Source organism: Bombina bombina, chromosome 4 (assembly GCF_027579735.1).
Source record: "Bombina bombina isolate aBomBom1 chromosome 4, aBomBom1.pri, whole genome shotgun sequence".
NCBI lineage: Eukaryota > Metazoa > Chordata > Amphibia > Anura > Bombinatoridae > Bombina > Bombina bombina.
In genome coordinates, this window is record NC_069502.1 from 1,194,811,903 (window position 1) to 1,194,827,180 (window position 15,278).

Here is a 15,278-nt window from a genome sequence, read left to right on the forward strand (position 1 = left end):
GCTTTAAAGTTCTATTTAGTACCGCAACAAAGGATTTCAGACAAACTTCATCTTTGTTTGTCGTATACTCTGGGTAAGAGGAGAGGACAAAAAGCTACTGCTACCTCTCTTTCTTTCTGGCTGAAAAGCATCATCCGATTGGCTTATGAGACTGCCGACGGCAGCCTCCTGAACGAATCATAGCTCACTCTACTAGGGCTGTGGCTTCCACATGGGCCTTCAAGAACGAGGGGCTTCTGTTGATCAGATATGTAAGGCAGCGACTTGGTCTTCTCTGCACACTTTTGCCAATTTTACAGATTCGATACTTATGCTTCTTCAGAGGCTATTTTTGTGGAGAAAGGTTTTGCAAGCCGTGGTGCCTTCCGTTTAGTACCTGATTTGCTCCCTCCCTTCATCCGTGTCCTAAAGCTTTGGTATTGGTTCCCACAAGTAAGGATGACGCCGTGGACCGGACACACCAATGTTGGAGAAAAACAGAATTTAATGCTTACCTGATAATTTCTTTCTCCAACGGTGTGTCCGGTCCACGGCCCGCCCTGGTTTTTTAATCAGGTTTGAAAAATTTCTTTCTCTATACACTACAGTCACCACGGGCACCCTATAGTTTCTCCTTTTTTCCTCTAACCGTCGGGTCTCGAATGGCTTGGGGGGCGGAGCCAGAGGGGGGCTATATGGGCAGCTTTTGCTGTGCTCTTTGCCATTTCCTGTTGGGGAATGAGAATATTCGCACAAGTAAGGATGACGCCGTGGACCGGACACACAGTTGGAGAAAGAAATTTATCAGGTAAGCATAAATTCTGTTTTCTCTTGTAAGATGTATCGAGTCCACGGATTCATCCATACTTGTGGGATACCAATACCAAAAGCTTTAGGGACACGGATGAAGGGAGGGACAAGACAGGTACCTTAAACGGAAGGCCACCACTGTTTGTAGAACCTTTCTCCAAAAATAGCCTCCGAAGAAGCAAAAGTTATCGAATTTGTAAAATTTGGAAAAAGGTATGAAGCGAAGACCAAGTCGCCGCCTTACAAATCTGTTCAACAGAAGCCTCATTTTTTAAAAGCCCATGTGAAACCACTACTCTAGTAGAATGAGCAGTAATTCTTTCAGGAGGCTGCTGGCCAGCAGTCTTCATAAGCCAAATGGATGATGCTTTTCAGCCAAAAAACAGAATTTATGCTTACCTGATAAATTTCTATCAGGGTAAGCATAAATTCTGTTTTTTGGCTGAAAAGCATCATCCATTTGGGCTTATGAGACTGCTGGCCAGCAGCCTCCTGAAAGAATTACTTCTCATTCTACTAGAGTAGTGGTTTCCACATGGGCTTTTAAAATGAGGCTTCTGTTGAACAGATTTGTAAGGCGGCGACTTGGTCTTTGCTTCATACTTTTTCCAAATTTTACAAATTCAATACTTTTTGCTTCTCGAAGGCTATTTTTGGGAGAAAGGTTCTACAAGCAGTGGTGCCTTCGTTTAAGGTACCTGTCTTGTCCCTCCCTTCATCCGTGTCCTAAAGCTTTGGTATTGGTATCCCACAAGTATGGATGAATCAGTGGGACTCGATACATCTTACAAGAGAAAACAGAATTTATGCTTACCTGATAAAATTTCTTTCTCTTGTGATGTATCGAGTCCATGGCCCCGCCCTGTCTGTTTAAGGACAGGTAGTATATTTTAATTTGAAAAAACTTCAGTCACCCTCTGCACCCTATAGTTTCTCCTTTTTCTTCCTAGCCTTCGGTCGAATGACTGGGGGGTGTGGAGCTAGGGAGGAGCTATATAGACAGCTCTGCTGTCGGTGCTCTCTTTGCCACTTCCTGTTAGGAAGGAGAATATCCCACAAGTAATGATTGAATCCGTGGACTCGATACATCACAAGAGTAAAGAAATTTATCAGGTAAGCAAAAATTCTGTTTTTCTTACCTTCACCTGCTAATAGACTTTTAGGGATTTTCTCGTGTCTTTTCGATCCTCAGGAGTTGGATCTAGGACTTGAGTTGCTGGTGTCGACACCAGGTGGACCTGGATGCTGTTTTGTCTTAGGGACAGGAACAAGGAGAACAGCAGAGTTAGGAACAAGCCAGGGATCAGGAAGCAGGAGGGACGTCAGACAGCCAGGTAATACACAGAAACTCTCACAAACAGGTCTGAGACAATGCAAGGGCAAAGCATACTGAACAGAGGCCCTTTAAATAATAAATGATGACATCACACTTCTGAGACTGCATCCGGTCTCACACGGATTAAGTACACCAGTCTGGCCATAAAAGAAAGGTGCAGGAATGAGCAGCATCACACTGTATGCACCAGAGTCAGCAAGAGAGGTGAGTAAAATGGCTGCCAGCAGCACATGGCAAACAAAACAGGGAAAAAACCCCTGACATTGTGTTCATCACAACCAGGACTCTCTGAGGCTGACTGCATGGAATTGAACGCTTAGTCCTTAGCCAAGAGAGGGTTTTTCTGATAGAATGTTGATACTTTTGTTCTAGCTCATATGCCAGTTTATAGTCACAACTATCATAAGGGGTGCAGGTCCTACTTCATCTGGTATGTAGAGCGGGGGATTCTACTGGCATAAGGCCATGTTTTCCAAGATCCTTTACTTTTCTCCAGACTGCTCCGGAGAAGGGGCCTTCTGTTAGCTCCCTTAGGGGGACAGATTTCGGCCCTATCTGTTTTACTGTTCGAGAGGCTCACAGAGCTCCAGATGTCCAGTCTTGTTCAGGCTTTGACTAGATCAGACCTGTGTTTAGATCTAGTGCTCCTTCTTGGAGTTTACATCTTGTTCTAAGTTTTGCAAAAGGCTCCGTTGGGCCTATGCATGGAGTTGAAATTAAGATTTTCTGGTCTTGGAAGGTTCTTTTTTTTCTACTGGCTATTGCTTCAGCGCACAGAGTTTCTGAGATGGCTGCCTTGCAATGTGAGGTCCTCTTACCTAGTTTTCCATGCGACTAAGGCTGTTCTCTCTGGTTAAGATTTTCTTCCTATTGTTGTTTCAGGATCGCAACATCAATCAGGAGATTGTAGTTCCTCCTTGTGTCCTAATCCTCCTTCTTTGAAGGAGTGGGTTATTTCAATAATTTGGATGTGGTTCAGGCCTTGAAGTTCTGTCTTCAGGCTACAAAGGAGTTTTGTCAAACTTCTTACTTGTTTCTATTCTAGGAAGCATAAGGGGCAGAAAGCCTCGTCCACTTCCTTGTTTGTCTGGTTGTGAGAAGCATGTTCGCTTATAGAGTCAGCGGGACAAAAGCTTCTTTAGAGGCTTAAAGGCTCATTGAACTAGAGCTGTGGCTCCCTCTTGGATTTTGAGAATGAGACCTTTAGGGGATCAGATTTGTAGGGCAACTACCTGGTCTTCCTTACATATTGGTTTTCAAAATTTTACATATTTGGCGTTTTTGCTTTGGCAGAAGCAGCTTTTGGGACAAAGGGTTTTTGCAGGCTGTGGTGCCCTCAGAACAGGGTTCGCCTCTCTTTTTACCCTCCCGTTTTCATTCCGTGTCCTCTAGAGCTTGGGTATATATTTTCCACAACTAAGGAATGAAGCTGTGGACTCTCCTCATATTAAGAAGGAAAACATAAATTATGCTTACCAGATAATTTCCTTTCCTTCTGTATGAGGAGAGTCCCCGCCCGAATTCTCCGTTGGGCAGACTTAAATTTGGTATTGTTCTTCTGGCACCATTTTATACCCTGATATTTCTCCTACTGTTCCTTGTTCCCTCAGCAGAATGACTGGAGGATAAGGGTAGTTGGGGAGGGGTATTTAAGCTGGGGTGTCCTTTGCCTCCTCCTGGTGGCCAGGAAAGGGAAATGATCTAGTAAGCAATAATTTATGGGGTGTTTTTTTTATCTTCAGGACATGAAATGCACCCTACTGACTTGTCAATGCTAACCTTGCTACATATCTGGTCTTATTGGCTTTAACTGATAATTACTGCAAAGCAGAAGCATATATACTGACTATATGACAGTTGTTAGCCTTGTTTAGTCTGACGAAAGCCCAGAATTGGTGGTGGAGTTTGGGCTGTTAAAAATTGGCAGTAAAATAGAATGTTAATTGTTTAAAAAAACCATTTATACTTGGCTGATATGTTATTTGATAGCATACACAACATAAATGTCTTGTAATTAGCAAGGTGTTTACTGTCCCTCTTAATTTCTTGCATATTTGTAAAATATATATAACATAATGTTAGTGTCCTCTTAGATGTAGAAAGTAGCTGGTTGTAAGCAGTTAGCATAATATAGATCACTTAATGTTAGTTTTTAAAGAGTACATCTACGTACTATTTGCAGGGCTAATTTTGAATACATCCATTACATTGAGCATTTATTTAAGTGTTTAAAGTGTCTTTAGAAGGGACAGTAAAGTCAAAATTAAAACTATAATGATTTAAACAAAGTATGCAGTATTAAATAAGTTTTCAGTTTGCTTCTATTATCTAATTTTGCTTTATTATTTTGGTATCCTGTTATTGACATGCATACCTAGGTAGACTAGGTGGGGGCTCAGTCAATTCTTCAGCTAACTTCCAGTAGTGAATTTTACCGCAATATGTGAATGAACCTACACAAAATGAAAGAAATGTCTGGGAGCGTCAAATTATTTGATACCAATTGGAGGTCCAGAGTGTGTTGAGGCAATATAGAAAGGATACTTTAGATTTATTAATTTTAGGAATAAGCTACACAGATTGCCTAATCCACTTGTATGGTTAATATAAAGTTGGTGTCAGTAGTAAATAGTACTTATTGTATTCATTCATTCTTATCTTTAGTAATACAAAAAATTGTCTTTAAAAAAAGAATTGATTCCCAAAAGTCACCGACTGTCAAATTGTCCTGCGGTTTTTGGAAAACTATTAAAATCACTTAACAGTATTGTTAGTGTTATCAATCTATAGAGGGTGAAATGCTCATCAAGGATTTTTTGTTTTGAGAGCACAGTCGTTTCTTTTCAAATGATTGCTGAGCCGTTAATCTAGAATGGGGCAAAAGTTTTGTATATGCACCTTAATGTCATCAAATAAACACAACTGAGAAATGAAATAATATTTATAGTAATTAATTCCATTTAAAACACATTTAGGGACAGTCTTAATGTATATGTTAATTCACCTGTATATATCAGTAAGTTGTAAGTAATATAATAGTATATTGTGTATATACATATTGACTCACTTCCCTATCCCTCTATAGATCGATTACAATACTGGTTAGTTAAATGCTTTTAATAGTCCTCCAAAATGGTTTCCATTAGCCACCACTCCGCAAGTTCCGAACAAAAACAAGGCCACTCCTAAACTTACATTCCTTGCTTTTCATCTAGAACTAAGAAATAGTTGATAATAGGACTAAAATTAGAAAGTTGGCTTAAATTGCTGCTCTATCTGAATCATGAAAGAGACATGTTGGGTTTCATATTATTTTAAGATAAGATGTTTTTCTAATTTGTTTGTTTCAAGCGCGGGGAAAATAAAACATAATTTATGTAAGAACTTACCTGATAAATTCATTTCTTTCATATTGGCAAGAGTCCATGAGCTAGATGACATATTGGGATATACAATCCTACCAGGAGGGGCAAAGTTTTCCCAAACCTCAAAATGGCCTATAAATACACCCCGTCGCCACAGCACCCACAATTCAGTTTAACCGAATAGCCAAGCAGTGGGGGTTTATAAAGAAAGGAGTAGAAAGCATCAACAAAGGAAATTTGGAAATAATTGTGCTTTATACAAAAAATCATAACCACCATAAAAAGGGTGGGCCTCATGGACTCTTGGCCAATACAGGGAGTGCAGGAATTATTAGGCAACTGAGTATTTTGACCACATCATCCTCTTTATGCATGTTGTCTTACTCCAAGCTGTATAGGCTCGAAAGGCCTACTACCAATTAAGCATATTAGGTGATGTGCATCTCTGTAATGAGAAGGGGGTGTGTCTAATGACATCAACACCCTATATCAGGGTGTGCATAATTATAAGGCAACTTCCTTTCCTTTGGCAAAGATGGGTTCAAAAGAAGGACTTGACAGGCTCAGAAAAGTCAACAAAGAGTAGTGAGGATATCTTGCAGAGGGATGCAGCACTCTTAAAATTGCAAAGCTTCTGAAGCGTGATCATCAAACAATCAAGCGTTTCATTCAAAATAGTCAACAGGGTCGCAAGAAGCATGTGGAAAAACCAAGGCGCAAAATAACTGCCCATGAGCTAAGAAAAGTCAAGCGTGCAGCTGCCAAGATGCCACTTGCCACCAGTTTGGCCATATTTCAAAGCTGCAACATCAGTGGAGTGCCCAAAAGCACAAGGTGTGCAATACTCAGAGACATGGCCAAGGTAAGAAAGGCTGAAAGACGACCACCACTGAACAAGACACACAAGCTGAAACGTCAAGACTGGGCCAAGAAATATCTCAAGACTGATTTTTCTAAGGTTTTATGGACTGATGAAATGAGAGTGAGTCTTGATGGGCCAGAGGGATGGGCCCGTGGCTGGATTGGTAAAGGGCAGAGAGCTCCAGTCCGACTCAGACGCCAGCAAGGTGGAGGTGGAGTACTGGTTTGGGCTGGTATCATCAAAGATGAGCTTGTGGGGCCTTTTCGGGTTGAGGATGGAGTCAAGCTCAACTCCCAGTCCTACTGCCAGTTTCTGGAAGACACCTTCTTCAAGCAGTGGTACAGGAAAAAGTCTGCATCCTTCAAGAAAAACATGATTTTCATGCAGGACAATGCTCCATCACACGCGTCCAAGTACTCCACAGCGTGGCTGGCAAGAAAGGGTATAAAAGAAGAAAATCTAATGACATGGCCTCCTTGTTCACCTGATCTTAACCCCATTGAGAACCTGTGGTCCATCATCAAATGTGAGATTTACAAGGAGGGAAAACAGTACACCTCTCTGAACAGTGTCTGGGAGGCTGTGGTTGCTGCTGCACGCAATGTTGATGGTGAACAGATCAAAACACTGACAGAATCCATGGATGGCAGGCTTTTGAGTGTCCTTGCAAAGAAAGGTGGCTATATTGGTCACTGATTTGTTTTTGTTTTGTTTTTGAATGTCAGAAATGTATATTTGTGAATGTTGAGATGTTATATTGGTTTCACTGATAAAAATAAATAATTGAAATGGGTATATATTTGTTTTTTGTTAAGTTGCCTAATAATTATGCACAGTAATAGTCACCTGCACACACAGATATCCCCCTAAAATAGCTAAAACTAAAAACAAACTAAAAACTACTTCCAAAAATATTCAGCTTTGATATTAATGAGTTTTTTGGGTTCATTGAGAACATGGTTGTTGTTCAATAATAAAATTAATCCTCAAAAATACAACTTGCCTAATAATTCTGCACTCCCTGTATGAAAGAAATGAATTTATCAGGTAAGTTCTTACATAAATTATGTTTTCTTTCATGTAATTGGCAAGAGTCCATGAGCTAGTGACATATGGGATATCAATACCCAAGATGTGGAGTCTTCCACTCAAGAGTCACTAGAGAGGGAGGGAATAAAACAAAAAACAGCCATATTCCGCTGAGAAAATAATCCACAACCCAAAAATAAGTTATTTTCACTTTTGAAAGAAAAAAAATTAAATCAAAAAGCAGAAGAATCAAACTGAAACAGCTGCCTGAAGAACTTTTCTACCAAAAACTGCTTCCGAAGAAGCAAATACATCAAAATGGTAGAATTTAGTAAATGTATGCAAAGAGGACCAAGTGGCTGCTTTGCAAATCTGATCAACTGAAACTTCGTTCTTAAAAGCCCATGAAGTAGAGACTGATCTAGTAGAATGAGCTGTAATTCTCTGAGGCGGGGTTTGACCCTACTCCAAATAAGCTTGATGAATCAAAAGTTTCAACCAAGAAGCCAAGGAAATAGCAGAAGCTTTCTGACCTTTCCTAGGACCAGAAAATAAAACAAATAGACTAGAAGTCTTCCTGAAATTTTTAGTAGCTTCCACATAATATTTCAAAGCTCTTACCACATCCAAAGAATGTAAGGATCTCTCCAAAGAATTCTTAGGATTAGGACATAAAGAAGGGACAACAATTTCTCTACTAATGTTGTTAGAATTCACAACCTTAGGTAAAAATTGAAAAGAAGTCCGCAAAACTGCCTTATCCTGATGAAAAATCAGAAAAGGAGACTCACAAGAAAGAGCAGATAGCTCAGAAACTCTTCTAGCAGAAGAGATAGCCAAAAGGAACGACACTTTCCAAGAAAGTAGTTTAATGTCCAAAGAATGCATAGGTTCAAATGGAGGAGCCTGTAAAGCCCTCAGAACCAAATTAAGACTCCAAGGAGGAGAAATTGACTTAATGACAGGCTTAATACGAACTAAAGCCTGTACAAAACAGTGTATATCAGGAAGTATAGCAATTTTTTCTGTGAAATAAAACAGAAAGAGCGGAGATTTGTCCTTTCAAGGAACTTGCAGACAAAACCTTTATCCAAACCATCCTGAAGAAACTGCAAAATTCTAGGAATTCTAAAAGAATGCCAGGAGAAATTATGAGAAGAACACCATGAAATGTAAGTCTTCCAAACTCTATAATAAATCTTTCTAGAGACAGATTTACGAGCTTGCAAAATAGTATTAATCACTGAATCAGAGAAACCTCTATGACTTAAAACTAAGCGTTCAATTTCCATACCTTCAAATTTAATGATTTGAGATCCTGATGGAAAAACGGACCTTGAGATAGTAGGTCCGGCCGTAACGAAAGTGGCCAAGGCGGGCAACTGGACATCAGAACCAGATCCGCATACCAAAACCTGTGTGGCCATGCTGGAGCCATCAGCAACACAAAAGACTGTTCCATGATGATTTTGGAAATCACTCTTGGAAGGAGAACTAGAGGCGGGAAGATGTAAGCAGGTTGATAACACCAAGGAAGTGTCAGCGCCTGAACATCCCTGGACCTGGACAGGTATCTGGGAAGTTTCTTGTTTAGATGAGAGGCCATGAGATCTATCTCTGGAAGCCCCCACATCTGAACAATCTGAGAAAACACATCTGGATGGAGAGACCACTCCCCTGGATGTAAAGTCTGGCGGCTGAGATAATCCGCCTCCCAATTGTCTACACCTGGGATATGCACCGCAGAGATTAGACAGGAGCTGGATTCCGCCCAAGCAAGTATCCGAGATACGTCTTTCATAGCTTGGGGACTGTGAGTCCCACCCTGATGATTGACATAAGCCACAGTTGTGATATTGTCTGTCTGAAAACAAATGAACGGTTCTCTCTTTAGTAGAGGCCAGAACTGAAGAGCCCTGAGAATTGCACGGAGTTCTAAAATATTTATTGGTAATCTCGCCTCTTGAGATTTCCAACCCCTTGTGCTGTCAGAGACCCCCAAACAGCTCCCCAACCTGAAAGACTTGCATCTGTTGTGATCACAGTCCAGGTTGGGCGAACAAAAGAAGCCCCTTGAACCAAACGATGGTGATCTATCCACCATGTCAGAGAGTGTCGTACATTGGGATTCAAGGATATTAATTGTGATATCTTTGTATAATCCCTGCACCATTGATTCAGCATACAAAGCTGTAGAGGTCTCATGTGAAAACGAGCAAAGGGGATTGCGTCCGATGCTGCAGTCATGAGACCTAAAACTTCCATGCACATAGCCACTGAAGGGAATGACTGAGACTGAAGGAGCCGACATGCTGCGACCAATCTTACACGTCTCTTGTCTGTTAGAAACAGAATCATGGACACTGAATCTATCTGGAAGCCTAAAAAGGTGACCCTTGTCAGAGGAATCAAGAAACTTTTTGGTAAATTGATCCTCCAACCATGTTTCAGAAGAAACAACACTAGTTGATTCGTGTGAGATTCTGCAGTATGTAAAGACTGAGCTAGTACCAAGATATCGTCCAAATAAGGAAACACTGCAATACCCTGTTCTCTGATTACAGATAGTAGGGCACCCAGAACCTTTGAAAAGATTCTTGGAGCTGTTGCTAGGCCAAAAGGAAGAGCAACAAATTGGTAATGCTTGTCTAGAAAAGAGAATCTCAGAAACTGATAGTGTTCTGGATGAATCGGAATATGAAGTTATGCATCCTGCAAGTCTATTGTGGACATATAATGTCCTTGCTGAACAAAAGGCAGAATAGTCCTTATAGCCACCATCTTGAAAGTTGGTACTCTTACATAACGATTCAAATTTTTCAGATCCAGAACTGGTCTGAACAAATTTTCTTTCTTTGGTACAATGAATAGGTTTGAATAAAACCCCAAACCTTGTTCCTGAGGAGGAACTGGCATGATTACCCCTGAAGACTCCAGGTCTGAAACACACTTCAGAAAAGCCTGAGCTTTTACTGGATTTACAGGAATGTGTGAGAGAAAAAAATCACATATTCTCACAGGAGGTCTTACTTTGAATCCTATTCGATACCCTTGAGAGACAATGCTCTGAATCCAATGATTTTGGACAGATTTTATCCAAAAATCCTTGAATGAGGGCCGTACCTTCATGCGGACTTAGGGGCAGACTTTGGTTTCCTAAAAGGCTTGGATTCCTAAAAGGCTTGGATTTATTCCAATTTGAGTTTCTGTTCCTTATTCTGACGAAAGGAACGAAAACGGTTAGAAGCCTTAGATTTACCCTTAGGTTTTTTATCCTGAGGGAAAAAAACTCCTTTTCCTCCAGTGATAGTTGAAATAATAGAATGCAACTGAGAACCAAATAAAATATTACCTTGGAAAGAAAGAGATATCAATCTAGATTTAGATGTCATATCAGCATTCCAAGATTTAAGCCACAAAGCTCTTCTAGCTAATACAGCTAAAGACATGGATCTAACATCAATTTTGATAATATCAAAAATGGCATCACAAATAAAATGATTAGCATGTTGCAGTAGGCGAACAATGCTAGATATGTCAGAATCCAATTCATGTTGCGCTAAATTTTCCAACCAGAAAGTTGATGCAGCCGCAACATCACCCAAAGAAATAGCAGGTCTGAGAAGATGACCATAATATAAATAGGCCTTCCTTAGATAAGATTCAAGCTTCCTATCTAAAGGATCCTTAAAGGAAGTGCTATCTTCCATAGGAATAGTGGTACGTTTAGCAAGAGTAGAAATAGCCCCATCAACTTTGGGTATTTTTTCCCAAAACTCTATAGATTTTGCTGGTAAAGGATAGAAGGAATAAAGGAAGTACCTGGCTTATTCCATTCCCTAGAAATCATATCAAAAATAGCCTCAGGAATGGGAAAAACACCTGGAGAAACCACAGGAGGTTTAAAAACAGCATTTAAACGTTTATTAGACTGAACGTCAATAGGACTGGTTACCTCAATATCCAAAGTAATTAACACTTCTTTTAATAAAAAACGGATATACTCTATTTAAAATAAATAAGTAGATTTGTCAGTGTCAATGTCTGAGGAAGGATCTTCTGTTTTAGATAGATCCTCATCAGAAGAGGATGAATTATTATGTTGTTGGTCATTTGAAATTTCATCAGCTAAATGAGAAGTTTTAAAAGACCTTTTACGTTTATTAGAAGGTGGAAATGCAGACAAAGCCTTCATAATAGATTCAGAAACAAATTCTTTAAAATTTACAGGTATATCATGCACATTAGAAGTTGAAGGAACTGCAACTGGCAATGTACTATTACTGATAGAAACACTATCTGCATGTAAAAGTTTATCATGACAACTATTACAAATGACATTCGGTGGAATAATTTCTACAATTTTACAACAAATGCACTTAACTTTGGTAGAACCGATGTCAGGCAGCAATGTTCCAGCAGAAACTTCAGAGACAGGATCAGATTGGGATATCTTGCTCAATGTAAAAGAAAAAACAACATATAAAGCAAAATGATCTATTTCCTTAAATGACAGTTTCAGGAATGGGAAAAAATGCAAAAGCATAAGCCTCTTGATAGAAAAGAAAACAGGAGGCAAACAACAATGGGGTATGAAGAAAAATTGGCGCCAAGTATGACGCACAACATAACGTAAACTTTTTTGGCGCCAAAAATGACCGGAAATGACACACTTGCGTCACTAATGACGCCGCCGTGTGAAAGGTCTCAACGTCACGTATGACGCCGGAAATGACGAAGTTGCGTCAAAAACGTAATTTCCCGCGCCAAAAAAGTTTGCGCCAAAAATGACGCAATAAAGTCTAACATTTGACGCACCCGCGGGCCTAATACCCGCAAATGCAAAAGTAGTCAAATTGAAAAAGACTAAACCCCAGGTAAGAAACACATTTCTTAAAGTGTTTATATTCCCAAATATGAAACTGATAGTCTGCAGAAGGAAATAAATGAACCTGACTCATGGCAAATATAAGTGCAATACATATATTTAGAACTTTATATAATTTGCATAAAGTGCCAAACCATAGCTGAGAGTGTCTTAAGTAAATGAAAACATACTTACCAAAAGACACCCATCCACATATAGCAGATAGCCAAACTAGTACTAAAACAGTTCTTTAGTAGAGGTAATGGTAAATTTGAGAGTATATCGTCGATCTGAAAAGGGAGGTAGGAGTGTATGAATCTCTACGACCGATAACAGAAAACCCATGAAAAAGACCCCCGTTAGGGAAATCATCGTATTCAATAGGTGATACTCCCTTCACGTCCCTCTGACATTCGCTGTACTCTGAGAGGAATCGGGCTTCAACAATGCTGAGAAGCGCATATCAACGTAGAAATCTTAGCACAAACTTACTTCACCACCTCCATAGGAGGCAAAGTTTGTAAAACTGAATTGTGGGTGTGGTGAGGGGTGTATTTATAGGCATTTTGAGGTTTGGGAAACTTTGCCCCTTCTGGTAGGATTGTATATCCCATATGTCACTAGCTCATGGACTCTTGCCAATTACATGAAAGAAAAATAAATTTGTCTGAAAGCCGCAGTCTGTATTTTCAGTCTCAGTGTTTGCATGGAATGTATAAATTCTTGTGTATTAACATATATTTTATATATTTTATTAGTAATGTTTTTGTGTTATTTCCCCCGGTTTAGACTCCAATGAATCAGGCTTCCACCCGCTCACACTGCATTTTTACCATTCACATCTCAAGCAAGGAGCCAGGGTCGGCAACCGTACGTCGCTCCAAGCTGCACTTAGTCGATTTGGCTGGATCTGAGCGAGTTGCAAAATCTGGAGTCGGTGGACAACTGCTAACAGAAGCCAAATATATCAACTTATCATTGCATTACCTTGAGCAGGTAAAACGACCTGGATAATAATTGATTATATGCTCTATGAAAGTTTAATTTTGACTAGACTTTCCCTTGAAATAAAATAATTAAAAGCTTATTGTTTTGTAAAACTGCAAATGTGCATTAATTAGCGTATGAAAAAGTAATTCCTCTAATTTTAGTTTTTGCATAGCATTAGGTTCTAGATCCTATTTATCCTATATATATAACACATACATTAGGGCCTATATATTATTACCCCCTGCAGAAAGTAGCCACCCATGTTAGGTGCTTACTTACTGTTACACATTACTAGAGGAATCCATGCTGCTGGTAGCTTCCTTTCATACTGCGCACCAGTAGACAGCTGCTGATATAATCTCTACTGTGCACAACTTTTGGATGGGCTGGAGCAAGAAAAATTTCCCCAGTACCAATCATTCCCCAGCACCATTATGACAGTGCAGGGCCCCCCAATGCACAGACCTGGGCCTAGTGCGTTTAAAAAAAAAAAAAAATAAATATATATATATATATATATATATATATATATATATATATATATATATATATATATATAAACTGTAATGATCTATTAAAAATAGATTGCAGAGTTGGTGGGGCCTGGGTGGCAGCCACTGCGGTTACCAACTGCCTGCAAATTGAGGGGAAAAAGCAGGTAGCTGGCGGCTCATTAAACTAAGAAAATAAAGTAAGCTTTAAGAGCCAAAATAGAGCTTTTTTCCTATGGCATGGAGAGTCCACAATTTAATTCCAATTACTTAAAAAAGATCTACATTTATCAGGGATTACAATTGCAACCAGTTGCAAGTATTGCTATGTTTGCAGGGGCAGCATCTTATTGGTGAGATGCCTTGTCTGACCTGATTTCAGAAGAGACTAATATAGAGGAGATTCAGGATAGGATCAAGGATCTTAAGCTGGCCAATACTTTAAACTGTGATGCCAAAATGCGAGTTTCTAGCCTTGTTGTCCTAGCTCACAGGGCTCTGTTGCAAAAATCTTGGTCCACAGATGTATTTTCCAAATCCAAACTTCTGTATTTACCTTATAAGGGCAATACTTTATTTGGCCCTGGTCTAGCAGAGATAATTTCCGAAATTTCTGATGGAAAGGGATCTTTCCTACCTCAGGACAAGAAGAATAGACCCAAGGGTCGTCAACATTCTAATTTTCGTTCCTTTTGTAACTTCAAAGGACAAAAGTCTTCCTCTTCCAAGCTGGAGCAATCCAGGTCTTCATGGAGATCCAGTCAGCCTTGGAACAAGGGGAAGCAAGCCAAGAAGCCTTCCACTGGTTCTAAATCGTCATGAAGGGACTGTCCCCGATCCAGTCCTGAATCAAATGGGGGGCAGGCTTTTCTTTTTTTGGCAGGCTTGGATCTGCGATGTCCCAGATCCTTGGACCATGATGGTAGTATCTCAGGGATACAGAATAGGTTTCAAGTCTTGTCTCCCCAGGGCAGATTTATCCTGTATAGGTTATCTGTAAACCAGGTAAAGAGAGAGGTCTTGTTAGTATGTGTTTTCCCTAGGAGTAATTGTTCCAGTTCCTGTAGAGGAACAGGTTCAAGGATTCTATTCAAATCTTTTTGTGATTCCCAAAAAGGGGGAACTTTTTGTCCTATTCTAGACCTAAAGTGTCTCAACAAATTCCTCAAGGTTCTGTCCTTCAAAATGGAAACTATTATTTCCATTCTACTGTTACAGGAAGGTCAGTTCATGACTACTTTAGATCTGAAGGATGCGTATCTGCATGTTCCCATTCACAGGGGACATCACTGATTTCTTCAGTTTGCTTTTCTGGACAAACATTTCCAATTTGTTGCTCTTCCCTTTTGCCTTGCGCGGCTCCTCAAATCTTTACAAAGGTCCTAGGGGCCCTCTTGGTGGTGGTCAGATCTCAAGCAATAGCGGTGGCGCCTTATCTGGACGACAACTTGATTCAAGCGCCATCTTTTTAGTCAGCAAAATCTCATAAAGAGATGTTGTCTATTCTTCATTCCCATGGGTGGTAAGGGAGTCTGGAGAAGAGTTCCCT

General features: G+C 39.9%; 1 protein-coding gene across 1 annotated transcript in view; it reads left to right on the top strand.

Annotated features, from left to right (window-relative positions):
- KIF6 (kinesin family member 6) overlaps positions 1-15,278 on the top strand; it is an 872,665-nt gene that overhangs the window by 403,523 nt on the left and 453,864 nt on the right. Inside the window, exon 7 of the mRNA XM_053712809.1 lies at positions 13,038-13,244. Coding sequence (XP_053568784.1) covers positions 13,038-13,244 — 207 coding nt within the window. The remainder of the gene's footprint in view (positions 1-13,037; positions 13,245-15,278) is intronic.